General features: G+C 52.8%; 1 protein-coding gene across 2 annotated transcripts in view; it reads left to right on the top strand.

The window, feature by feature from the left end:
* Nucleotides 1-25,124, top strand: part of Ramp1 (receptor activity modifying protein 1) — a 41,227-nt gene that overhangs the window by 5,564 nt on the left and 10,539 nt on the right. Inside the window, exons 2-3 of one of the 2 annotated variants that reach the window (XM_076866322.2) lie at nt 2,823-2,873; nt 7,156-7,294. In XM_076866322.2, the coding sequence (XP_076722437.1) occupies nt 2,823-2,873; nt 7,156-7,294 (190 nt within the window). Of the gene's footprint in view, nt 1-2,822; nt 2,874-7,155; nt 7,295-7,885; nt 8,046-25,124 lie in introns of those variants that run through there. The other variant, XM_076866323.2, reaches the window with a different exon arrangement.

The following is a 25,124-nucleotide window of genomic DNA, read 5'->3' as shown; positions in this document are numbered from 1 at the left end:
CTGGAGTCATTTTAGCTTGAAGAGGTCGTCAGGATGTGGCCCCATTGCAAGTTGAGGAGCCTCTCAAGATGACGTCCTTATTTTCTAATTCCCTCTACTTTGTGGCTATATGCGTTTTTCAATCCAATTCTGCAAATTGGTATTTTGATGTTATTTCTTGATCAGAATGAACAGTGGTTAATATTATTAATATCCCTCCCCTCAAAGGAACAAGTTCTTAAGTTTTCTTACTCTGCTTTTCCCTGCTCCCCTCATCCTGTGCTTTCTGGTCTAGGAGGGAGTGTGCTCAGTCCTTTGCTTGGCATTTTGGCTGAACCCCTGAGTCTGTCTGTCTGTCTTGTGCTAATTGTGGATATTTTCTGGAATTTCTGTGTTTGCAGTTTCTGGACTTTTTGGTATTAGGTTTTTAGAAATCCCATTGGCTCAGGCTTTTGGGATCCCCCCAAACCCCAGCAATCAGGGTTTATTGTACTGTGGTCAGGGAACAGATCGTGGATTAGGACCACTGCTCAGCAGGTACTGAGGGTTCCTTTGGCCTAGATGGCATTTGTCTATGTTGGTTCCAGTCCTTGTGTTAAATTGGAGGACTCCAGTCCTCTGCACCCTATTTACTTTCCTCATCCAGATCTGTGAGTCATGCTGAGACTCCTCCCTCTGGAATTTGGTTTCCCTTTGGCTGTGCCCCTGTGTGCAGGGGACACATGGGGAACCCATGCACTAAGCACTGCGAGTCACAACTGCATGGGACTTCTTACAAAGTAGCTGTCTCTGTCCCACTCATTGATTTTAAATGTCATTTTGTATTTACTTGTACCAGTATACACATCCCAAAAACTTGCCATTTTTGAGTATACAGTGAAGTGGTATTAGATCCATTCCTGATGTCACACAGTCACCCATCCTTCACCAGAACTCTTCTCATCTTGCAGAAGTGGAACTGTTCCCATTAAACAGTAGTTCCCTGTCCCCCACAATCCCTGGAAACCACCATTCTCCTTTTCTTCCTTGTGCCTTCAGCTACTTGGTACCTCATCAAGCAGAATCATATAGTATTTGACCTTCAGCGATTAGCTTATTACACTAGCAAAATGTCCTTGATTCATCCATGTTGTAGCATGTGTCAGGATTTCCTTTTTTGAAGGTCAGATGGTATTCTGTTGTATGGGAAGACCACATTTTGTTTAACTGTTTGTCTGCCAGTGAACACTGGAGTGTCCTGCTTTCAATTCTTCCTGGTATTTACCCAGAAGTGAGACTGCTGGGCTTGTAGTTCTGTGTTTAATTTTTTGAGGGGCCACCATACTGTTTTCCACCACAGCCAGCTGTTGACATTCCCATCAGCAGCCCACAAGGCATCTAGTTTCTCCATATCCTGTCCAACAGTGGCTATTTTCTGGATTTCTTTTTGTTTTTGTTTTTCACAGCAGCCATCCTGACCAGTGTGAGGTACCATTAGCTGCTCTGTAGTGGGATTTAACTTTGTCAGGGACAATATTGGGCCTTAGGGTCCTTGGTCTCCTGTTTGACGTCTCCCTGACTGCCTTTTGTATGTTGTGCTGAGTACCTGGCTCTTAGCCCTAGCCTGACCTCTGGTTTTCTGGAGGATGCAGAGCACACTTAAAGTCATTTGCCTGCATCCCTGTGCCTGCCCTCAGGGCTGGTGATCTTGGGAAGGCCACTCCCTGTCTCCCAGCTGCTGCTCCTCTGTGGGATGAAGAGGCCTGAGATCGCCATCCCCTAGTCCTGGGATTCCTGAGTCTGGCACACAGCTGGCACTTGGTGGTTGATCACTGGCCTTCTGACTTTGAGGAATATTGGTGGAGTTTATTCTGACATCTTTTCTATTTTCTGTTCTCAAATACTTCCAGGGGGATTCCTATCTTTTTTCTGAGGTCTATATTTTCTTGTTCCTTGTGGTAGACAGTCTGTTTAAACTTGTGTTTTATGCCTTAAACATGACTATTTCTTGTCTCGTCAAATTCAGAGATGAACAGCAGCTGTTGAGTGGGTAGAATGTAGTGAGAGGTGGTTGTGGGCAGGACCAAGGCTGGCAGCAGGAGGGGGGCAGGGCTTGTGTGTGGCTGCGCCTGTCACCAGGTTGCCAGTAGTAGAGGCCTCCACACTAATCCAAACAGGATTTAGAAGGGCCAGTGCAGTCCAGCGGGAGTGGGTGGGGGTCAAGGACAAAACACAGAGCCAACAAATGTGCACAGGAACCCCACATCCAGCACAGAGCAGGCACTTAAGTGGGGAAGGGTGGCAGTGGGACAATGGGCTGGAACCAGAGGGTCAAAACCAGTGACAGGATGGGCTGGGGCTGGGGCTCAGTAGTAGACGCTCGCCTCGCATGCGTGAAGCACTGGGTTTGATCCTCAACACCACATAAGACATTCTAAAAATAAAGGTATTGTGTCCATCTACAACTAAAATAATTTTTTTTTGAAAAAAAAAAGTGACAGGAGATGAATCTGCTTGGCATCCTGAGGACTAGCAGCTACTAGAACAGGAAGAAAAGGACCTGGGCCCAGGAGGGCCTGTTCCCTCCTCCCTCCATTGCCTCTCCCGGGCTGCTCAGAGTGTGTTGGAGGGTGGGTGGAGGGTCCCAGCCCAGGAGATTCTGGCCGGAAGAGGACACCTGGGGGCAGGGGCCAGTTGACCTCTTGGAGAGGGAGGGCTTTGACCAGACTGAGACAGTGAGAGGGAAGCTCAGAGGTTGGGGGGGGGGTTGCTGTAGAGGATGTTAAATTCCAAGTGGAAGAAGCATGACAGCAGAAGCCTGGCAAGGAGCACCAGGGTGACTGAGCACTTCCCACATATTCCAGGTTTCGTCGGCCCGGAGTACGCCAGCAGCCACATGGTGGAGGGACAGCCGGGTATGTGATTAAGATGTGGGCTGGTGCAGAGACCCTGAGGCCACCGAGGAAGATCGTGGGCCCAAGGAACCCTCTGCACACGCCATAGACACACCCACCACATTGCATGTGCACACATACACACACACAAAGAGCCTCTTGGGGGGGGGCACTTTCCTGCTCAGATGGGCTGGGAGCTCTAGGGCCCTCCACCAACCCCTCTGGGCCCTAGGCACTTTAATCCTGGAAGAGTCATCCCCAGGCTCAGTGGGTCCTGCATCCTCCAGCAAAATCTCTGGACCTGCTCCTCCTGGGGCAGCAGGTTGATTATTATAAATTAATTACACACCTGGTCCTCTGCACTGTGGCCTATAAAATGTGTACAAATAAGCTGGGCAGCCCAGCCCACTGCAGAGACACCTGCCCTCTAGGAGAGGGGCAGGGACGCCTTAGGGTACCGCGGCCTCCAGTGGGAGCTGTGGGCCTGGGGCTGCACCAACCTGGAGAGAAGGTGCTCCCTGGAGGTCCTGGTTCCGGAGGGGGTGCAGCCCTGTGTTCTTCAAGCAAGGCTCCTTGGCAGGAGTCGCCTACTCACCCCCTCAGGCCACTCCCCTGGTGTCCAGTGGCTCTGAGCCTGGGATGACTCAGCCTGAGGATGACTTTCCAGGTATCCGGGTGTCAGTGACCCTCGCTTCACCCATCTCCTGCAGGCTCAGCCCTGTACAGACACGGATCGCCACAGACTGAGAGCCACTGTGGGGATCTGTGATGCTGAAGCTGCCACCTCATGTCTCCCATGTGTTCTGAGGCAGTTGTGGGGGATTGCAGCTGCTCTGCCACTCCTGGGCTGGGCTTGGGGATGCCCCCAGCCTGTTGGTGTGGCTGCTATTTGTGCTCATTGAAGGAGCGCTTTCCTGCTACAGAGAGACAGAGCCAGACTCCACTTCCTAAATCATGCACCACCTAAAGGACTTTTGTAGTCAAAAAGAGGAAAGAACCCATTCAGCCCCAACAGCTAATTTAAAATTGTTCTCCTTTAAAACCATAAGGTTGCCCCTCCCTCCATGAAAGGGACTTTTAAGAAAAACCCAAGCGCTGTTGCCTGGTACCTGAAAACTGAAACTGCTTCCAGATTTGCCTGCGTAGCTGCCCAGGCCTCATTCCAGTTGAAGGCTCTGGGCTCCCCCAGGACAGGAAAGAAAGGGCAGTGTGTGGGGGGTTGGCGGGGGGGGTCTCCATTCCCAAAGAACAGGGGCGTGGATTTAGCTGGGCCCTGCAGATCCCACCCTTGAGAAGCAAAGAACCGGTTGGAGACAGGGCAGAAGCAGGGTTGACCTTGCAGCCAGACCAGGGTGGGGTTTGCACACATGGTGGGAGCTGGAGCTGGCTGTGCCACCCTGGAGGCTGCAGGAGAGGGTGATGTGGGGCCAGATGGCCATGCTCTGCAGCCCAGAGGACAGCAGTGGAGACGACCTGAAAATGACAGAGAGGGACACTGTGAGAGGGAGAATTGCAGAAGGAGGACACCCCCCGACAATGCGTCCCAACCAGGCTGAGAGGAGAGTGTCAGTCCTGTCCCCCAGCATGTGCCTTCCCTTTACCTGCTGGGGACCCCCCTCCCCCACAGAGGAGGCATCACCGCCTCCCCCAGGGGACTGGCTTTGCAGGACACTTGTGCAACCACCAGGATTCCTAAAACAGGCCCTCCACAGCTAGTGTCAGCCCATGCTGGTTTCTGCCCTGTCACCCAGAGCCCTGCCTGGGCCACATCATCCAGGCACGTTTACCTTCCCTGGTCCCAACAGCCACTCTTCCAGAACAGGAGAGGAGACCATAGCAACCTGTGACCCTCCCATGCCCAGCCTGTCCCTTGAACTTGGCACCCTGGCTTCGCCCCACGAAGCGCCCCCGCTGACAGCCGGGTGTGGCTGTCTCGGGCACTTGTTGGTTCATTTGACAATCTGCTGGGTGCCAGGAGGATGACGTCTGCGTGAGTCAGAAAGGAGTGGGAGGCGAGGGCGGTGAAAGTGGTTCTCAGAGGGAAAAACTGCTCTGCACGTCCACCTGAGTGCCCAGGAAGTGGCTGGGGCACAGGGAGGGTGGCTTCCTGCAACTGGGGGCAGTTAGAGGAGCCCTGGAGGAACAGGTCAGATTGGGGCAAACGGTTTACCAGGGAAAGGTGTTCCAGGTGGCAGCACAGGCAGGGGTGGGGACAAGTGGGGAGGAGCCTCACCCCTTGCATGAGATTGGATGGGAGACATGGAATTCCTCAGTGAGCCCTATTTGAGCCCTCTGTATGTCCCTGTGCTCACCTCTCTAGAGCCCACAGGGGGTCCTGCCCCAAGTCTGCCCTGACTCTGGGCATAATTATGAGTCCCTAGGAGAGTAGGTGTGTTCCCAGCTGACCCAGCTGGCCCCAGGTGTGCCCCGTGTGTTGGTGCGGACCCTGGGGGACATACCTGCTGGCATGAGCTTAGGTGGGTAGAGAGGCTTTCAGAGAAGCTGGGAGGGAGGCTGCTCTGCCCTCTGAGCTTGTGTAGGGCAGGTGCCACCTGGGGTGAGGGGCTAGCGGCCCCCTGGCAGTCTTCTTCCATAACCCCACCTTCTAGTGGGGGTCTTGTGCTGAGAGTAGGCAGGTCTCCCTGGTGTCCAGGGCTGGACACTGGAGCTCCTCCAGGAGCTCCCCGGACATGCAAGCCAGCCTTTCCTTGGGACGTCCCTACCACCAGTTCTCCACCGCTGCTCTCCAAAGTCCCTGGAGTCTCCCGGCTCTTAGAAACCTGGTCTCCAGACTCCAACCCTCCTTCTGACCAGGGTGCCCTCTGCTCTTGAGGCACCCAGTCTCCCCACCTGTCCAGCCCACTGTCCAAGCATATCCCCGTGTATCCTTCCCTAAAACAGTGCCCCCAAGGGAAACCAGGGTGTCCTGCCCCCACCCAGGCCTGTTGGACATCGATGCCCATGAGGACGTCCCAGCGAAGCAGAGACTGGCAAGACCACACCTGGGGCCACCCAGGCTCCTCAGACCTCCGCCCCAGGCTTCCCACCGCCTCCACATACTGTTTGGTGGGGCTTGCATTTTGTGTTGGGTTTTTATTTTTAATTAGAGACAGGGTTTCCTTTTTGCTGCTGTGAAAGCCACTGTGATACTTTACTGGCCAGGCTCACTGGTCCCTGCCAGACCCCTCTCCTGAGACCCTGAGGAGCCAGGCAAAGCACATGTGAGGGTGGCTTCAGTGATGGCACTCCAGTTTCCTGTCGTGGCCACTGTGCCCAGCGGGCTTCCAGCCCACATGGATGCCCTGAGCTCCCCAGCTTGTCTCCTTCCCTTCTGTCAGGCAGGGGCACATGGCCTCTCCAGACCCTCGGCCCTGCTCCTCGGGAGCTGCCCCCAAACCCTGCTGTGCCCAGGCTTCACCATCCCATCAGCGCTCCCTTCTAGCTCGCAGCTGCAGCCTTCCAGCAGCCAGATGCCGGACAGGGAATGCAGGGATCCCACCCAGCTGCCCCTGAGAGAGGCCAAGAGAATGGATGTCCAGCCTGGTGGATGGGCAGATGGGGGCCACAGAGAAAAACCCCTTGCTCACCAGAGCCAATGGTGAGCTCTGGGAGGCGGGTGAGTTTTGATTTTATTCAGTGTATCTCTTGACAGGTGAGCATGGGTGCCATGTTCTAAGGTGCAGGTAAAGCACAGTTCACTCAGTTTGCCCCCGTGGTCTGCGGTCAGCAAACAGCAGACACGGGATGTCCAGGGCCTCAGCTGGGTAGTTCAGCACGACCCCAGGCACCAGTCTGGACAGGGTCGGCTCTCCTATGCCCTCTCCAGGGAGCAGGACTGGCTCCTTCCTCTTCTGCCTGGGGAGCTACCTGGTGGCATTGCAGATCCACGCTGTGGCACATGAGCCAGCAGGCCTGGGTCCAGTCCCTGTGAGTTCTCACTGCCTCAGTTTCCACGGGTTTAAGGGTGGAATTGTCTAGTGTGAAACACCAGTACCCATAGCCTGGCATCAGCACTGTGGCCTTCTTGGGACAAGTGGCAGTTGTCACCAGCAGCAGTAAGTGCCACTGAGGGCATCATGGGGCCATGCTGTTAGTAGGCAGGGCCTCTGTGGGGACACAAAGGAATTGAGGAGAGAACCCAATGAAAGCCATAGCCCCCTCCAGGGAGCTCTGCATGACCACTCCACATCCAAGGGCACACTGGTGGGCGGGGCTCGGGTAGCCTGGGGTGAGCATGTGGTGGGAGGGGCTGTTGCGGGCAGGCGGGAGGCTGGCCATGACCTCCTGGCTCCCTGTGTTACAGTGCACCAGGTCCTCCTGGTCTCCGCCTGCCAGGATGCCAACTTTAGCGCCCTCATCCAGAAGCGCTGCCTGACCCGCTTCCAGGAGGACATGGAGGCCCTCGGGAAGGATCTGTGGTGCGACTGGGACAAGACCATCCGGTGAGTCCTGCACTGCGGGTGCTGGAGTTGTGGCTGGGGCAGGTACCTACCCTCTTGCTGCAGAACCTGGTGGGAGGTTCCTCTACCGGCCACAGGGGCTGGGGAGAAGTCGTGAGTGGTGCCTCCCCAGCATATGGGATGGCGGCATTAAGGACATAGGAGGGCACGGGGGGAGGGTGGGCATGAACAGTGAGGGTGGGAAGAGGCTGTGGGTGCTAGGGAGGCTGCGGGTGCTGGGGCAGTAGGAGATGCAGTGTTCAGATCAGGCTGGGGATGCTTGTGGCCATCTGAGTACAGGGGCCCAGGCACAGCTGAGCCTAGTTCAGTGCCTGGGCCTTGAGTGACTGAGTCTTGTGGTAGGAGCGAGTCTTGCAGGGACTTCCACTGGTTCCTTCAGTCCCTGTCAGCCCAAATCTGTCCTTCCCGCCCACCCCCCGGGACACCATCCTGTTCAGGCTCAGAGCTTTCCTGAAGGCTGGGTCAGACCATCACTAGAGGGCGGCTCACTGAGCTCTTCCTCTTTGTGGCCTGGCCCTCCTACCAAAAGACTCTCCTTCGTCCGGCCCTCACACGCTCGCTCGCTGCCTCCCAAGGCCTCTCAGATGATGGACACTTTCCGCCAGCCCCTGAGATATGAGAGAAACCAGGAAGCTGGGGACCAGCCGTTGAGGCTAGAAGCTCAGAGCGGAGGCCCAGGAGAGTCTTTGTGGAAGGAAGGTGGAGCCAGTGTCGTCCAGAAGGAGCACATGTGGTTGGTTTCTAAGGACCCAGGACACCCTGGGATTCCTGGTGGGCACTGGGCAAGTCCAGGGAGATTGGAAGTCCTTCACCCGAGCTGACAACTCCTCTGGGGTGGGGGCACAGGCTGGAGTAAGCAGGGGGTGAACACCCAGGGCGCGTCTTCCGTCCACAGAGGCCAGGAGGTGGGGGCTGTGTTGCTCCTCTGAGCTGAGATTCCGGCCTCTCCCTGTCATGGAGCCCGTCAGCCTCTTTCTCTTATGAAGTCAGGCAGAGTGGCCCCCGTCTTTCCCTCTCCCAGCTGTCCAAGGACAGAGCCATCCCTTCACCCCTGGGGGCGTTCCCTGAGCCCAGCAGAGTCTGTACTCAGTTCTCACCTGTTGGAGTGAGTCTGGACCTGGGAAGCAGGAAAGAAAGCAGTCAGGATGCACGAGGTGGACACAGGAGAGCAGCGTGGGCCTCCGAGCTGCAGACGCACGCTCCAGGCCTCTGCTGGAACACAGGGGTAGAGAGTGCTGCCGCCAGTGCAGAGTGGCCAGAGCAGCCGGGCTCCTCAGCTCATCTTAAACTGCATTCTCCAGGCCCCTTGGAGACTTTGGGTCTCATTTTCTAAGCTGAGGAATGAATTAGGAGTTGAAGCTGAGAGGAGAGAGGTGGTTAAAAACGACAGCACAGCCCGTCTCCTGGCCAGTTGGCTTTCTGCCTCAGCCAAGTACTTTGTATTTAAGTTAAAGATGGTATTTATCATTATCCGGGGTGACCCACTAGGAGCCCCAGAGAGACACACACTGCCTGCTCTGTGCAGCAGTCATTGATCTGTGCAGGCTTACAAACCGGAGCCTCGAGGAGACGGCAGGGGACGCCAGCATCATCCTGTAAGAAGTGGCAGTGCTAGGTCATTGCACACAGAGGCTGCCACAGGTGGTCTCGGATGGTGCTTGGACACAGAGGGAAAAGCCGCACTCAGGCCAGCAGAGTGCACCCACACTGGAGCCTTGCGGTGCACACCTGGGCACAAAAGAGGGCACAGCTATTGCAAAATTTACTTCATTTGCAAAGAAAATAAAGACAATTTAGGAACCAAGCAGCAAAAATCCACTCCACAGTTGCTCCTCAGCAAGTCAGCTCTGCCCTGTCAGTCCCAGGGCCTGTGGCAAATCATGATGTCCCTCTGAGACGTCCACCTCTGGATGCTGGGACCTGTGAGTCTGTCGCGTCACACACCACAGGGTGTAATCAAGGATGCCGGTCGGTCAGGTGACCCTGACATGGCAGATTATGGACTACCCAGGTGGGTCCATGGAAATCAAAAGGCCCCTTAAGGGGTCCCAGCTTGGGCCACTTCAGGACCTTCACGTTGACTTTGTGCCCTTTCAGCCAGGCCTCCTTTGAGCACTTCCTCTCTTCCTGGTACCAGGAAATGTCCTGGGCTGACCTCTTCTTCTTCCTGCCTCAGCCCTAGAATCACACCCTCCTCCCAGGAGCCTGCGATTTTATTGGAGAATGGAATTTAGGGGCCAGTTTGGGTGGAACCAGTGGAACTTACAAGTGCAGAAGGCAGCGGGGCGACCCCCTTCCACCTGGGGTGGCAGGTGGCTAGGCAGAGCAAGGTGCCTCCCGGACCCCCTCACGGGTCGCGGGCTCTGCGGGCCCACAGATGGAGCAGATGCGCAGGTGGGAACTCCTGAGGAGGCCAACACCACATCTCCAGGCAGAATCCCTAAACCTGCCCTAGACCCTTCAGCTGGCGGGTGAGCATGAACCTTGGCTGAGTCCCCTGATTGCAGATGTTCGCCGCATCTCAAAAGGACCCCACTGCCCTGTCTCAGCTACTGTTTGAGTGCCTGGGTCCTAGAGCCTGGCCAAGTTGACTTATAAGACTGACCCTCACATTGTAGCTGAGGTCAGCTCTACTGAAGCGAGTGTTTAGAGAACTGTCCCTCCTCCCCACTACTACCCCTCCCATTTCTCCTATCCTTACCACTTCCTGTGGGCAAGCAGCTCATTCGTTCCTGGTGTTTCCTTCCTGTATTTCTTTTGCACATCTAAGCAAATGTGTGCACTTTTTCTTACATCCTCTTTCTTACATCAAGGGTCGTCTACTAAGCATCTCCCCTTGTACTTTGGTGTACTTGGGTTGCTTTGCAATTGTTTTGTTTTTACTTTATCCTGGAAATTCCTCTTTATCAGGGCAGAGAGCTTACTATTCATTTTCATGGTTGCATAGTACTCCACAGAGGAGATTCTCTACCATTTTCTTATGAAATTGGTTTCAGTGTCTTCCAACTTCAAACAGGACTCACAGATGGCCCTGCCTGTGTGTTTCCATATCGTAGGAACTGTACCTTCAGGGCAGACACCTGGAAGTAGAATTGCTGAGTCCAAAGGGAGGGCATTTGTAGCGTTGTTAGGGATTACTGTTTGCCCTCAGTTTGCATCCCACCAGCAGCCCCAGGTCTGCCTGCTTCCCACAGCCTGCCAACACCACGTTGTCATGTGAGGACTGCCACTGGCTGATAAGGGAGAAATGATGTCTCAGAGGTGTGTTCTTTTACGCTTCTCTAATTATGAGTGAGTCCAACACTGCTCATATGTTTAAAGCCCATCCTTGCACCTTTTGTGATGGGTTTGATCATGTCTTTTTCCATTTTTATCATATTCTGGTCCTTTTCATTTCATTTCATTTCATTTCATTTCTCTGCCATGTGGGGGTGGAGCTCAGGCCTTACACGTGCTAGGCAAGAGCCCCATCACTGAGCTGCACCGCAGCCCTCTGGGCCTTTTAAAGAGCCCTGAGTGTGTGAGGAGAAGCCCAAGGCCTCTGTCTCCCAACTGGTTGTGGCCTTTCTCCTTTGCTTTCATTGCTGTGAAGGGTGTTCACCATAGTCAGAGGCATCTGCTTCACACGTCTGGGGGTGTGGCAGAGAGCCTTCCCGGGCTCACCATGTTTTCCTCTGCCTACTCCCAAACCCGTGGTCTGTCTGGAGTTTACTCTTGCATGCAGTGTGAGGTATGAACCAAATTTCGTCTTCTGGATGGGCCACCCAGTTGTCCCATTTATCAAAAAGTCCATCTTTGCAGGGCTGGGGACATAGCTCAGTTGGTAAAGTGCTTGCCTCCCATGCACAAGGCTCTGGGTTCAATCCCCAGCACCACACACACACACACACACACACATACACACACACACAAAAAAAAAAAACGGGTCAGGGTGTGGCTCAGTAGTAGAGCCTAGCATATGTGAGGCACTGGGTTTGATCCCTGGCACCACATTAAAAAAAAAGAAAAAAGAAAAATGTCCGTCTTTGCCCAGTGACTTGAAATGCCACTTTGGTCATGCACTTGAGTATCCAGTGCAGTTTGCCCAGCCCTTTAAAAAAAAATCTCCCTCTTCTTTTTTTTAATTTGTTCTAATTAGTTATACATGACAGTAGAATGAATTTCAATTCATTGTACACAGATGGATATAGCTTTCACTTCTCTGGTTGTACATGAAGTAGAATCACCATTCGTGCCATTGTACGTGTGCCTAGGGTAATGGTGTGCATCTCATTCCACCATCTTTCCTACCCCCTTGTCCCCTACTCTCCCTATACTCCCCTTTGCCCTACCCAAAATTCCTCCATTCTTCCCATAACCCTCACTTCCCATTATGGATCAGCATCCATTATCAGAGAAAATACTTGGCCTTTGGTTTTTTAGGATTAGCTAACTTTGCTTTGCATGATATTCTCCATCTCTACCCATTTACCTGCAAATGCCATAATTTTATTCTCTTTTAAAGCTAAGTAATATTCCATTGTGTATATATACCACGGTCTCTTTATCCATTCATCTGTTGAAGTGCATCTAGGTTGGTTCCACAGTTTAGCTATTGTGAATTGAGCTCCTTTAACATTGAGGTGGCTGTGTCCCTGTAGTATGCTAAAATTTCTAGTCCTTTGGGTATAGACTGAGGAGTGGGATAGCTGGGTGAAATGGTGGTTCCATTCCAAGTTTTCTAAGGAATTTTCATCCTATTTTCCAGAGTGGATGCACCAATTTGCATACCCACCAGCAATGTATGAGTGTGCCTTTTCCCCCCACATCCTCACCAATATTTATTGTTTATATTCTTGATGGTTACCATTCTGATTGGGGTGAGATGAAATCTTAGAGGAGTTTTGATTTGCATTTCTCTAATTACTAAAGATGTTGAGCATTTTTTCATATATTTATTGGTCGATTGTATATCTTCTTCTGAGAAGTGTCTGTTCTGTTCCTTAGCCCATTTATTGATTGGGTTATTTGTTTTCTTGGTGTTAAGATTTCTGAGTTCTTTGTATTTCCTGGAGATTAGTGCTGTATCTGGTATGCATGTGGAAAGGATTTTCTCCCACTCTGTAGACTCTCTTCATATAATTGATTATTCCTTTTGCTGAGAAGAAGCTTTTTAGTTTGAATCCATCCCATGTATTGATTCTCGATTTAATCTCCTGCACTTTAGGAGTCTTGTTAAGGACATAAGACCTAATCCAATAGGATGAAGATTTGGGCCTACTTCTCTTCTGTTAGGCACAGGGTCTCTGGTCTAATTCCTAGGTCCTTGATCCGCTTTGAGTTGAGTTTTGAGCATGATGAGAGATGGGGGTTTAATTTCATTTTGCTGCATATGAATTTCCAGTTTTCCCAGCACCATTTGTTGAAGAGGTGATCTTTTCTCCAATGTATGATTTCAGCCCCTTTATCTAGTATGAAATAACTGTATTTATGTGGATCTGCCTGAGTCCCTACTGGTGATCTGTCCTCCAGAACCAACGTCTCTGCCTCATGCTGAGTGTGCCCCATCATCCCTTTGCTCGCTGGTTGTGAGCAGGGACTTACCATGGCAACCAGCGTCAGTGAGCGCCTCTGTGCGTCAGGCTTTGTGCTGGCCACTCGACATGTTGCCTCATTCAAGTAAGCAATGGTCTGCAGAGACACCGGATCCTTGTATCCCCCCTTTGTATGCCCAGGGCCACACAGCCAGTGACAGGAGGCGCTCTCCTGGTCCCCAGAGGAGGTGCAGGAATGCCCTTCCACCACAGAGGAGTAAGACTGGGCTTCAGCAGCCATCTCAGCTCCTGCCAGCGTCCTACGGGCCTGGCGGAGTCCATGTGCATCAAGAGACCAAGCTGGGGGCTGGGGCTGGGGCTGGGGCTGGGGCTCAGCAGTAGAGCCCTCGCCTAGCACGTGTGAGGCCCTGGGCTCGACCCTCAGCACCACGTAAAATAAATAAATAAAGGTATTAAAAAGAGAGAGAGAGACCAAGCATGGTGCTTGGGCTAAAGGCAGCCTTTCTGGGGTCTTCTTAGCAGAGGAGGTCCAGGGTAGACAAGCTTGTCTAAAGGATCCAGCAGGAGAAGAGAGGAGGAGGAGAGGAGCCACACAGAGCCGGCAGGAAGCTAGGGCCAGCTGACAGCAGGTGTCGGCAGGCAGCAGTGGCACTGGGGAAGCAGGGCTCTGGGATGAGGGCCCCATCAGCACACACTCAGATTCTCCCATCCTGAGCAGGGTCCGTGGCTGAGCCAGGCAGGTAATTGGGTGGGGGTCTTAGACATAGGGAAAGGAGCCTTTCTGGGCCAAGTGCAACTGAGTGAGGCTTGTCACTGGGGCAAACAGAGCAGGCAGCTGTGGGCTCGGGTGTCTAGGACCGGGCTGACACTGAGGGCAGGGGACTCTAAAGGCAAAAGCCCTGGGGACAGAGGCGCCCCTACCGGCCTGAGGTCCTATTTGTCCTGGGGGCCTGGGCTGGGCCTGCAGGTGGCTCTGGAAATGTAAGGACACTTCAGACTCAGAGATGGGAGAGGACTCTGGGTGTGCGTCAGAGAGGCCGAGTGTGAGCAGCCGGCCTTCTGTGGGATATATGCAATTATACAGGGAGCGTGGGGACAGCTCCCCAGCCAGCTCCCCAGGCCCAGACCAACAGCCGCCTCCTGTGTCAAAGCAGACAGATAGGAGGACCCTCATGGGCCCACCTCACAGGCACTGGAGGGTTCTAGGAGGCCTTAGCCCCACTGTGCACCACTGCTCAGAGGGAGAAACGGCTGAGTGCAGCCCCAGGACTGACAGGAACACTCAGGCCACCTCCAGCCAAACGGCACCAGACCTTCGCGGGCGGCCCTCCTCGAACTGTGGGCTGCTCTGCTTCTGCCTGTTCCAGGTATGTAGCAGCTAAGGCTTGACCTGGGGCCACTGATGCCAGTGTGGACAGATGGTTCAGTACCAAACAGGTCTCTGCAAAGCTGGAGAGCTCACAGGCCAAGCTCCCCTCTGTGCAGCTTGCCAGCTGTCATTTGACGGGGAATGGCAAGAGGATCTCATTAAACTGCACCCCTCGTCTGCGAGGAGAAATGTCATGTAATTTAGTGTATTTGCTGGGAATATAATCTAACTGGGGAGAACATGGGAAAATGTGTCATCAGGAACTCTCATTTCCAGAGACCTTGGTGTGGGTGTTGGAAGGAAGGGAAAGCAAAACTATGTAGAAGAATCTCGAACATGCCAGGACTCAACTAGAAAGTGGGTGGCTTCGTTGTTTTTTAACTTAAGATATTTTCAACTGGTACATAACAACATAAAAATCGTACATATCAGTGGGGTACAATGTGGTGTTTTGAGATGTGTGTGTACATCCTGCAGTGTTTCAGTCAGGGCAGACCTCCATCTCTGACGTCTGTTTTATTCACTGTGAGAACAGACTCCTCATCTATAACCACGCTGCGGTGCAACACCCCCCATCTCTTGCGCCTACTCTCTGTAGCTTGGTCCCCACCAATCACCCTCCATCTCCCCCTCCTGCTCTCCCAGGCTCTGGGAGACCGACCCTTAGATTCCACACGTGAGTGAGGGCAGACTCTACTTGTCTTTCTGTGGTCGGCTCTGCCTGGCTCATCTCCCTTAATGTGATCTGCTCTTCCATCCACGCTGGGGCAGAGGACAGCATCTCCTCCTCCTTGGGGCTGAACTGCTCCCCGTTATGCATCTGCACCGCATTTCCTTTGCCCATCCAGGCGTCGATGGGGGCTGTGGTGGCTTCCGTTCTTGGCTGTTGTGAACTGTGCTGCAGTGAACTTGGAGTGCAGGCATCTCTTTGACATACCAGTTGCATTTCTGGTGAAATCAGAGATGGGATTTCTAGGCCATATGGTACTTCTGTCTTCAAATTTCTAGAAAAGTGGTGGTTTTCAAGTGACCCCACCTGAGGTTTCCTACCTAGACAAGCAATGCCAGATTGGCCATGACACAAAGGGCCTCTCGGCTCCTCCCCTTCTGGACAGCTTCAGGGTTCAAGGTGTCATGCCACAGGCAGGAGCTCTGGGAGACAGGCCACTGTCTGCTGTGACCCAGAGCGCCCAACTTCACCTTCACAGGACCAAGCACCTGCTCCCTCTGCCCTAAAGCTTCTGCATGGCTGAACACTGACCACCCAGGTCTCTGTGGCCCTGGCCAGAGTCTGAGAGGTGGAGGACTTGAGGCTGCCTCCGGAGGATCCCTCTACACTGACCGCACGCTGGGTGATGAAGAGCCCTCTGGCCTGGCCCAGAGCTGCCCAGTTATGGGCAAGGGTGTCAGGGCCCCAGCAGGCAATTGGCTGCACAGCAGGTTCCCTGGAGGATGCAGGGCAAGGGTTTAGGTTCCTGCTGCGACTGTTTCTCGGGATGTCAGTTTAGGTAGGAGGCCCAGCATCCAGATGACTGCCAACCTGGGCAGGGTGCATTAACCTACTGTGGGCTTCTCCTGGGCTTGCCACGTCCCCCTTTCTGATGTTGGAACACAGAGCCTCCTTTGTGTGTCCCAGTTAAAAGATTCAAGTCAGGAAATTCTTCAGAACTCCGCAGCAAAGTTGCAACAGCTGCTTTTGTTTTGAATCCAACAGGAACTGAGAGGAGGCTTCTTTGCAGATCACCAAGAGCTCTGGGGTGGTGGGCATGCCACAATCCCTGTGCTCCTGCCCAGCCTCACTTACCTCCCCAAGGTGTCCCGGGGTGCCTATCCCAGGGTGCTCAGCAAGCAGCCATCTGCCAGAGGTCTCGCACAGGATGCCTATTGGCCTGCATCCCTTCCACCTGCCTGGAGTCTTCAAAGCAGGGGCTGGGGCTGCTTCACTTCCCCAGTGAGACCGTCCGTGGAGGCATCTGCTCTGGAACTTTCCAGGTGCCATGGGCATTTGGGTCACATTTGTGCTCAGCCTCATGGCAAGGGTTGGGAGGCTGAGATCCACGTGTGTAGATTCCATGGAAGGGTGCCCAGCATGGTCATGTGTCACAGGATCTGAAGGCAAGCGCCTGGGTCTAGACCACACCTGCCCACTGCCACATTGTCTTTCAGGCTTTATCCCTCTCTGTGGCAGTGGAAAGCGGGGCAGGAGATCCTTTCCCCACCCTCTCAAAAATGTGTCCCTAAAGTGCCCATGGGTACTGCCACAGCTCTCCTGCACAGCCTTGAGCCTGTCCAGTGACAGTCCCTCAGCCAGGGCAGCACAGCTGGTTGCCAAACACCGTCCCCTCCGAGCTCCACTGCAGCTGACCCAGGGCCCAGATCCAGATCTTGGAGCCCCAGGACCAAGCTTGGAGGCAGGATGTGCTGAGGAGGAAGGAAGGTACCGTGGGAGCTTCCCGTGCCCAGGTCCGGCTTGCAGAGGAGGGCCTGGAACCCACCTTCCCCACCACTTGCCAGGTGCGGCCTGCAGGGGCATGTGGGGGAGAAGAGGGGCTGTAGGAGACTGGGCAGACAGGGTATGGCTCACAGTCCCCCCCCAGCTGCCTTGTCACCTGCCAGCAGGCACCCCTCCCCCTGCTGTGTGCCACCAGCTGGAGCCACGTCTTACAGTGGGAGACCCTCACAGGCAACAGTGGCCTTTCGGTCACAGTTGCCTCACTGAATACTGGATGCCTGCTCCAAGATGGGTTCTAATGGGGATCCCTAGAGGCTCTGTGGATGCCCAACTGCTGGACTGGGGGGCTCTGGGGGTAGGAGAAGAAGAATCCCACCTTCTTTCTCAGAAAGCTCTCAGAGAAGTGCACCTATAGAGGCCATCAGCAGAGGGCCCTTGTGGGAGAGACTGGGAGGAGGACTGCTGGCCTCTACTCCATGCCCAGGGTCCCTGCACCGTCCTCAGCTCCCCTTCATCCCAAGCACTCCAGGTCTCCTGGGGCAGAGCACAGACCACAGCGGCCCTTAGCCCCAGTGATGGCACAGAGCCCCCCACGCCATGACGTCTTTTCTATCAGGCGATGAATTCCCTGTTTGGGAATTTTCTTAGGTTGGGAATGAAACTAGGCTGTGTCAGACATAAAAGGTCAGTCATGGGATGATGACACTAAGCAGATTCCGGTCAGGAGCGGAAGGGCAAGCAGGTGGAGCATGTCCAGTGATGGGGGCTTAAGATCATCTTCCGTCCCCCTTGGATATGCTGCTGTGACAACCACCCTCCCCCTCCTCTTGGCCCAGAAAGTTCCAGAGCCATCCAGGCTGTGCAGACAGGACTTGACAGTCCCTGGAGACAGGCCAAACTTGTTCGCCCTGCGCTTCACCAAGCCCAGTCCAGATAGCCCTGCCCCAAGCAGCCTCCTGGGGCTGTCCACGTGGCAGGGGACGAGGCAGGTGCGTGGTGGGAGAGATGAGGAAAAGAGGCTGTTCAGTGCATCAGCTGGGTGCTGTGAGTGTCGTGGGGCAGGGTAGGGGGTGGCCAGGGTCCCTTCCTATGCTGACCTTCACCCAGCTGTCCTCGACCAGGTTATGGGAATCCCTAGGACCCATCCACTCATCATTCAATTGTAGACATGTCCGGCACACACAGGGCCAGAGATGTTCTAAGTCCACTGGGAGAGGGCCACCCTGAGTGGGTCACCAGGTAGCACGACACAGCAGCCAGATTCCTGTGCATATTTTGAGGGCACCTTTCTCCCCAAGTGTCTTTCCAGTACTTAAGCATAAGGTGCTGGTGGGACTCACTCAGGGACAGCCTTTTCTCTGAGCCCCCTCTTCTCCCAGCTTCTTGTGTTGGCAAAAAATGGAGCATCCACATTCTTAAGAATGTGCTCCTTTAGGGTGGTCAGGGAAGGAGTTTGCCTGCACTGGGGAACCGGGCAGCAGCCCAGCAGGGTGACCAATTGACATGCCCCTGGCTGTCTTAGCCTGCTCCTGCTGCTGTTATGAAGATGCCACTGCAGATCCTGACTCTGTTTATTTCTTTGGCTGGTTTTCTTGTTGCATATTCCTGGAGAAGGAAGTCAATATTATTTTGTTCCTCCCTTGATTGTCTTGTAATTTGATGCACAGTGTTTCCCACGTCCATTGTTCTGCTGTGCTCTGTTGAACACATTTTACCTTCCTATGCACATTAGAATCTATTTCAATTAATTTTTACTTATGGTTGGGGCCATACCATACCACTTAAGTCACCATGACTTTATAATATTTTCTACAGATCAGAAGATCTCTCCGAGCTGTTCCACTTTCATTATATTTGAATTGTGTTTTGCTTTCCTTGATATAGTTTCTGCCTATTTTCCCAAAAGAAATTAAGAACCAGTTTGCCAGAGAGGGTGGATGGCAGAGGCTTCGGAGCTGGCTGTGGGTAACTGGAGTGAAGTTTTTAAAAACATTTCTTTCTCTGACCCATCAGCACAATAAAAAGTTACTGGTTCAACGATAGGATTTTTAAAAAAATGTCTCCGCTTTGTCAAATTCTGCGAAAGGTCATTGAGATGGTCAGTCATCAGGCAGTTGATTTGGGAAGCACCACATTTTTGAGAATCCTTTCCCTGCAAGCAGAGGGAGCCCCCAATTATCCTGAGAGTTGGCCGTGGCCTAGTTTAATTGATCAGCTGTGTGCACCCAACACTTTTTTGAGATTGAGATCTCTAAAAGGATGGAGTTGGTCTGGGGCTGTGGCTCAGTGGTAGAGCGCTCGCCTAGCCATGTGTGAGGCCCTGGGTTCGATCCTCAGCACCACATACAACTAAATGAGTAAAATAAAGATCCATCAACAACTAAAATTTAAAAAAAATTAAAATTAAATAATGGAGTTCATTGAGCCCGTGCAGATGCTGACCAGAAGGGAAAGACTATCTTGGGACGAGCTCCCAAACCTACCAGTAGCAGGGCTGAGTGGCCTTGAAGACACCCAGGAGACCAGCTGAGAGCGAGCACGTGTTCTAAGGAGCCTTCCGGGAAGGAAGGCAGTGCTACTCATGGAACCTGGTCAGCTGCAGGGAAGAGGGCCAGCATTGAGCAAGCAGAGAGTCTGGGCATGGGAAGGTGGTCCTAAGGAGTGAGTGCTGCTTCTGGGTTTTTGGCTTGCAGGCAAGGTGCAGTGGCCTCCACCGGAGGAGCCAATGCTAGTGGGCTTTGCATTAAGGTTCAAAAGTGTGATGTCTTTCCAGGTACAGTAGCACACACCTGTAATCCCAGCCACTTGGGAAGCTCAGGCAGGAGGATCACAGGTTCCAAGCAAGCCTCAGCAATTTAACGAGGCCCTAAGCAACTAGGCAAGGCCCTGTCTCTAAATAAATATATTTTTAAAAGGCTGGGGAATATGGGTCAGTGGTTCAATGCCCCTGGGTTCAATCCCGGTACCAAAAGAAAACCAAGAATGTGAAGTCTGTTCTCAGCCCATAGGTGGCAGAGCTGACGAACCTCCCCATCTCTACAGCCCTCCATTCTCTAACCCTTGTAATCAAAGTTCAAGCATCTCACAGTTCTTCTGTTACCCATTATTATCCTAAGATACTGCCTTTAGCAATTGAGAGGAAAACTGCTGTGGGCCAAGCCTGGAGTTCCGCGTGGGACCCCGGGCGTGAGTCCTGCTGGCTCCGTCGCTGCTTACACTCTAGAGGACTCTGCCCTTCCCAGGGAAAGGTACACGGCATTTTCTTCCTGGGTAATTCCTTAACAAGGTTCTAGGATGAGCATCACTTCTGCCTGATGGAGCATGCATGCTAGCTGACCTTGGCTCTAGAGTCAGCAGGGGAAACAACTTGGGGTGTAGGCGGAACTTACTCCTTAGACATTTGAATGAATTAATCACTACAACCATCCGATCCAGGTGGTTTGAAGATTCCTTCTCCCATTTGTTTCTCTGCTATTTGTTTTGATTGTTTCTTGTTTTAATGTTTGTATTTCATGTATGTTTATTTGGTCTGTAGCCTTCAGGTTTTTAGTTTACTAAAACAATGGTACATTGTATTCCTTTAAATATTCAATATCCTGTATATGCAAGTTTATGCTTCGGTTTTTGTTTTATCCAGGTTTTTCTTCTTTTTTCCCTTTTTTCTCTGTTTAGATGCCACCTCATTCATCAAAAGGAAATGAGGAGGCCAACTCTTTCATTAACCTAATATGCACATTTTTAGAGTCTTTAGAGGATAGGCTAGGATTTCCATAGCCATGTCTTTTAAAATGTTTCATTTTTACTTTTATCATTTGACCTTCCCTCTTTTTCCCTTTAAAAAAATCCCTTCTTTCCTAAGATTTAATGGTATGCTTTGTTTATTTTTCCTCACTTTTTTTTTTTTTTTTTTTTGGTACCAGGGATTAAACTCCAGGGCACTCAGCCACTGAGCACATCCCTAGCCCTATTTTGTATTTTAATTAGAGACAGGGTCTCACTGAATTGCTCAGCACCTTGCCATTGCTGAGGCTGGCTTTGAACTCTGGATCCTCCAGCCTCAGCCTCCCGAGCCACTGGGATTACAGGCTTGTGCCACTGCGCCTGGCTTTTCCTGGCTTTTTAGAACACGTAATGAAAGCATTTAAAGCCGTGATGCGTTCTCTAAAGACCTCATCATTTTCTGTGGATTCTGATATGTCAGCTTTTTTCACACTTCTCTGAACAATCTTCTTTCCATGCTCTTGTCTTTCTTCTGGGGATCATCTGCTCCCTTTGCAGCTATATTTTATTCTCACAGGTTCAGTCTGAATCTATTCCCCTGACCAAGGGAGAGAATGCAGAACAGATAATTTCAGCTTTTGTATTTTTGTGGACATATCCTTTATAACCTAGTATGATCTTTTGTGAACACAATGAATACTTGAAAATGAAATCCATTCTCTGTTCTATTTAATTCCCACCAAAACAACCATTATTAACTCCTTTATGTGTCTGAGGTTTTGGCTGCATTTGATAGTCTTCAATTCTAACCATTTTTTAATCATTTATTTTCCTAGCAGGTATTTACATACATATTTCGCCCTGTTTTTATAGCATTTAGAGTCAACAAACATTGAGATTCTGGCATTCCAGTGCTTGGCGTTGGCTGACTCTTTTTCATGTTCCTGGATATCTGTTGTCATCATCTCTCTTGCGGGCAGTTTTTGCTGGATTTTTTTCCGTCTGTAGAGTGATGAGCCTTTTAACAGTGAAATTCCAGTGTACGTGTCCATTTTCTGTTATCTTCAGCCACTCCATTTTTTGTCTTGGTTTTTCTCTTTCTGTGCTGATTTTTTTCCCTCCCCATTGTTGAAACACGATGAGGTGGTTTTTCTTTTACGCGAGACTGAAATATCGACGAGCTGTTTCCACCCTCCGGCTGCAGAGGGAACAAGCAGTGTTCTCAGGCCTGGCTTTCCCTCGTGGCGAACCACAAGCCCTGGCCCCTCTAGAGGGAGTCTCCGGGTCTGGGCTCCCTCCACGGCCCTCTCCTCACACTTACGGGTAATGTTCTAGAGCCTGCCTCCTTCCCTCTGCCCTCGCTTCAGTCTGTTCTTCATTCTCACTCTGGGTGTGTGTCTCCAAGTCACACTATTTGCACACTTTCACCAGTGACCCCCTGGCTCTGAAAGGGCTTTTGTTGACTCGTCTTCACAAATAGGTCGTGAGCTCCGCCATGTTTCCGCATTTCTTTTTAACATCATCATTCCCTGTTCCATGAATCTTTTAAATTCAGGCCATTATATGAAGTAGGTCCTAGAAATAAGCCGCATGATTAATGCCTCCACGGAGCTGACATTTCTCGTGAGCTCTGCTGCCTTGGTACGCGAGGGACAGCTGGCTGGGTGATGGGCCTCCAGGGAGCAGCCCTCTTCTCTGGAGCGCCTGCATTCCCTTGTCTCTGGGTTTTGCTTTTTGAGGAGATATCTCATTTTGTTGCCCAGGTTAATCTCAAACTCGGGCTCAAGTGATCTTCCTGCCTCAGTGGCCAAGCAGCTGGGGCCACAGGTGTGCTCCACCATGCCACAATGATTCCAGGAGCATATGTTTTTATATGGAAATGCAAATCTTTTAAAAATGTGACCTCCTTTTCTTTCTGACATGCTTGCCAGTGTGGTTTTCTGTTTAAAATGTTCACATGACTCATTCCACAGTGGCTTCAGTAAACCCAGGGGGACTTCGCATGCATGGAGTTCCCAGCTTTGGTCCTCAGTGGGACCACAAATTCTCGTCATACCTCCAGCCCAGGACACTGTTTCTGGTCCCTCCAGAACCTTCCTCCCCACCTAGGTGCTGGGAGGTGACTCTACACCTTGTTTAGTCCACTGTTACCTGGAAGGAGCGTCCTCTCCTTGGATACATTGTCTGTATTTTAACTCCCTGGATAATCGGATTTTTGCCCCTGGCCTTCTCTTCTTTCTAAAGCACTTCCTGGTTAGGGTGTTGCAATGGGCATTGGCACTAATCATTCTATGGTGAATTACATTTCCTTTACTCCAAGCCTAATGCACATATTAACCTCTTTCCCAAGAGGCCGAATCTCCTGAAACCCAGGGTGGTTACACAGGAGAAGGTGGGAGATGCAGGGGCAGCGTTGGGATGGGGGCTTGGGCAGGGATCTTCATGAGTATGGTGGCTGAGTGGCCAGGGGGCCAGGTTGGCAGGCCTGGGAGGAGGGAGCACTGCAGCCGGCTCCACCCTGGGAGCCAGAGTGGACGGGGAGCTGCCGCCTAGAAACAGGCCCTCAGCCAGGGCACAGGAGATCCAGGCCAGAAACAGGGACCCAAAAGGGACAATAGCAGGACAGGGCATGGAGCCCAGCACCTGTGGGGTGGGGAGTACCTGTGCAAGGCCCTGAGGCAGCTCCCAGGGCCACCGGGGAAAACAGTTGAGGGCAGTACCAGTGCCTATGCCCTCCTAACCCTAACCCTGTAGATGCCACCACATTTATGACCCAGTGTCCTCGTCCACTGGGCTGCCGTGGCCCAGGCCTGTGTCCAGGAGGCCTTTGAATGGTGGAGAAGCCCCTAGGTTGGCTAGAAGCTTCTCTCTTGCTAGGGTGTTGGGGTCCTTGCTGTGTCAGCACATTCAGAGACTGAACCGATAGACGTCTGTTCACAGGAGGTGAGACAAAGTGCTGCCAGTCCTGGGAACAGGGGTGGCCTGTCCCACTCCTGTATGACTGTGGTTCTCCTTTGGCAAGTTAAGTGAGGTCACTGGGGCTTCAGAACCGAGATCTAGCTCAGCAGTTACTTGTTGGGAACTTGGCAGACATGGCCAGTGGTGCTGGCCCCCAGGACCCAGCAGAGCAGGACTGTCTGCTCTCCTGAGTACCGTAGCAGAACCCCTCACCTCCTCGGGGCCCACCCCAGCAGCAGGTGGAGATCGGCCTCTCTAGCTGTAACTGGTGTCAGCCTGCCCTGCCTATTGGTGTGGCCTCCTGCCTGGGGTGAGGACAGGACAGGAAGCCATCAGGGCACAAAGAAGCCACAGCCACTGCCCCCACCTCTGGTGGCTTTAACCTTGAGTCACTTCCTGCCTCTCCCAGCTCTCCCTCTGCCCTTGATCCCCCAGCTGGCCTCAGCCAAGAGGGGGGTTCCTCAGCAAGCAGGGGCAGTGGGCACCAGTGGGTTCCTGCCTCAGTTTTCCAGTTGCCCCCTCAGGCCTTTGGCAGCTTCTGCCCCACACCCTGTCCCTGGCAGGGTAGTCCAGCTCCCTGACTGAGTTTCTGTCCTTGGAGCAGGGCCAGGTAGGCCACTTTGTGTGCCCCTCACGTCTGTGTGGCGTCCTGCTCATTTCTAGCATTTCTATCCTGGGGCCACTTTGACGGCTCACTCGGGGCCAGGCCCTGTGCTGAGTCCCATATGTTAATGGCCTCTCTCTGCCTGTCCACTGAGGGGGAAATGGGAGGCCGAGCATTGGCTGCCATGTTGGCTTCCGTCCAGAGGCAGAGGCCGCCAGAGTCGGTGGCAAGACCAGCAACAGCAAGATATGCTAGGAGATGGGGCAGGGGCTGTAGCTCAGTGGTAAAGCACCTGCTTTGCATGTGTGAGGCACTGGGTTGGATCCACATAGAAACAGATAAAGATACTGTGTGTTCATCTACAACTAAAAAAAAATTTTAAAAAAAAGATATGCTAGGAGGGGAGGCAGGTGGCCCCGGGGTTCTCATCACACCACGGCTGTGAGCCAGAGACAGCTGCCCATTTAAGATGAAAACTCAGAGATTCAGGGTCCCGTGGTACCAGGTGTTCTGTGGCCTTCCCTTCCCCCAGTACTGAGTGTTGTCCCAGCTCCAAACAAGGTTGGATTGGAGCAGAGGGGCAGGGGTGGCACTGGGCCACCTAGATGGGGCAGCGAGTTGATGGGACCTGTGGTGGGGCCAACCCCGGGCAGAGGACAGGGTGTGCCACTCAAGGCCTCCAGAAGCCCAGCAGAGGGTCACTGTGAGTCCCTCAGCTTCAGAGAGGCAGGGAGCAGAGAGCCAAGCTCTGGGATGACCAGCTGGATGCCGGGCCTGAGGGAAGACAGGAGGGAAAAGCCCTTTCCAGCCGCCAGTGTTGCTTCTCAAGGACATTGTCGCCAGGGTGACAGGGTCCAAATATAGCATCCCGGCTGTCAGGCCTGATCCTGGGACTTGTGCACACGTCAGCCCCCAGAAGTGCAGCAGTGCTGGGCCCAGGCAGGGCCCAGGCAGGCCTGAGTACAGTCGCAGCCCCACACCCAGCCCTGCAGCTGGGCCCAGGGTTGGCTGCACCCCTAGACCTGGAATCCCCACTGGAGCCCCAGGAGGCCTCCTGGGGGTTACAGAGGGCACAGGGGTCACATGTACCTGACCTTCAATAGACAGCTCAGAGAGCATCCACCAAGTCCTGTGTTCTCAGACCACCATCACTGGGCACGGAGCAGCCCCCCGCC

The sequence above is a fragment of the Callospermophilus lateralis genome, chromosome 9 (genome assembly GCF_048772815.1).
Source record: "Callospermophilus lateralis isolate mCalLat2 chromosome 9, mCalLat2.hap1, whole genome shotgun sequence".
In the NCBI taxonomy this organism is placed as follows: Eukaryota; Metazoa; Chordata; class Mammalia; order Rodentia; family Sciuridae; genus Callospermophilus; species Callospermophilus lateralis.
This window is presented reverse-complemented; position numbering and strand designations above follow the sequence as displayed.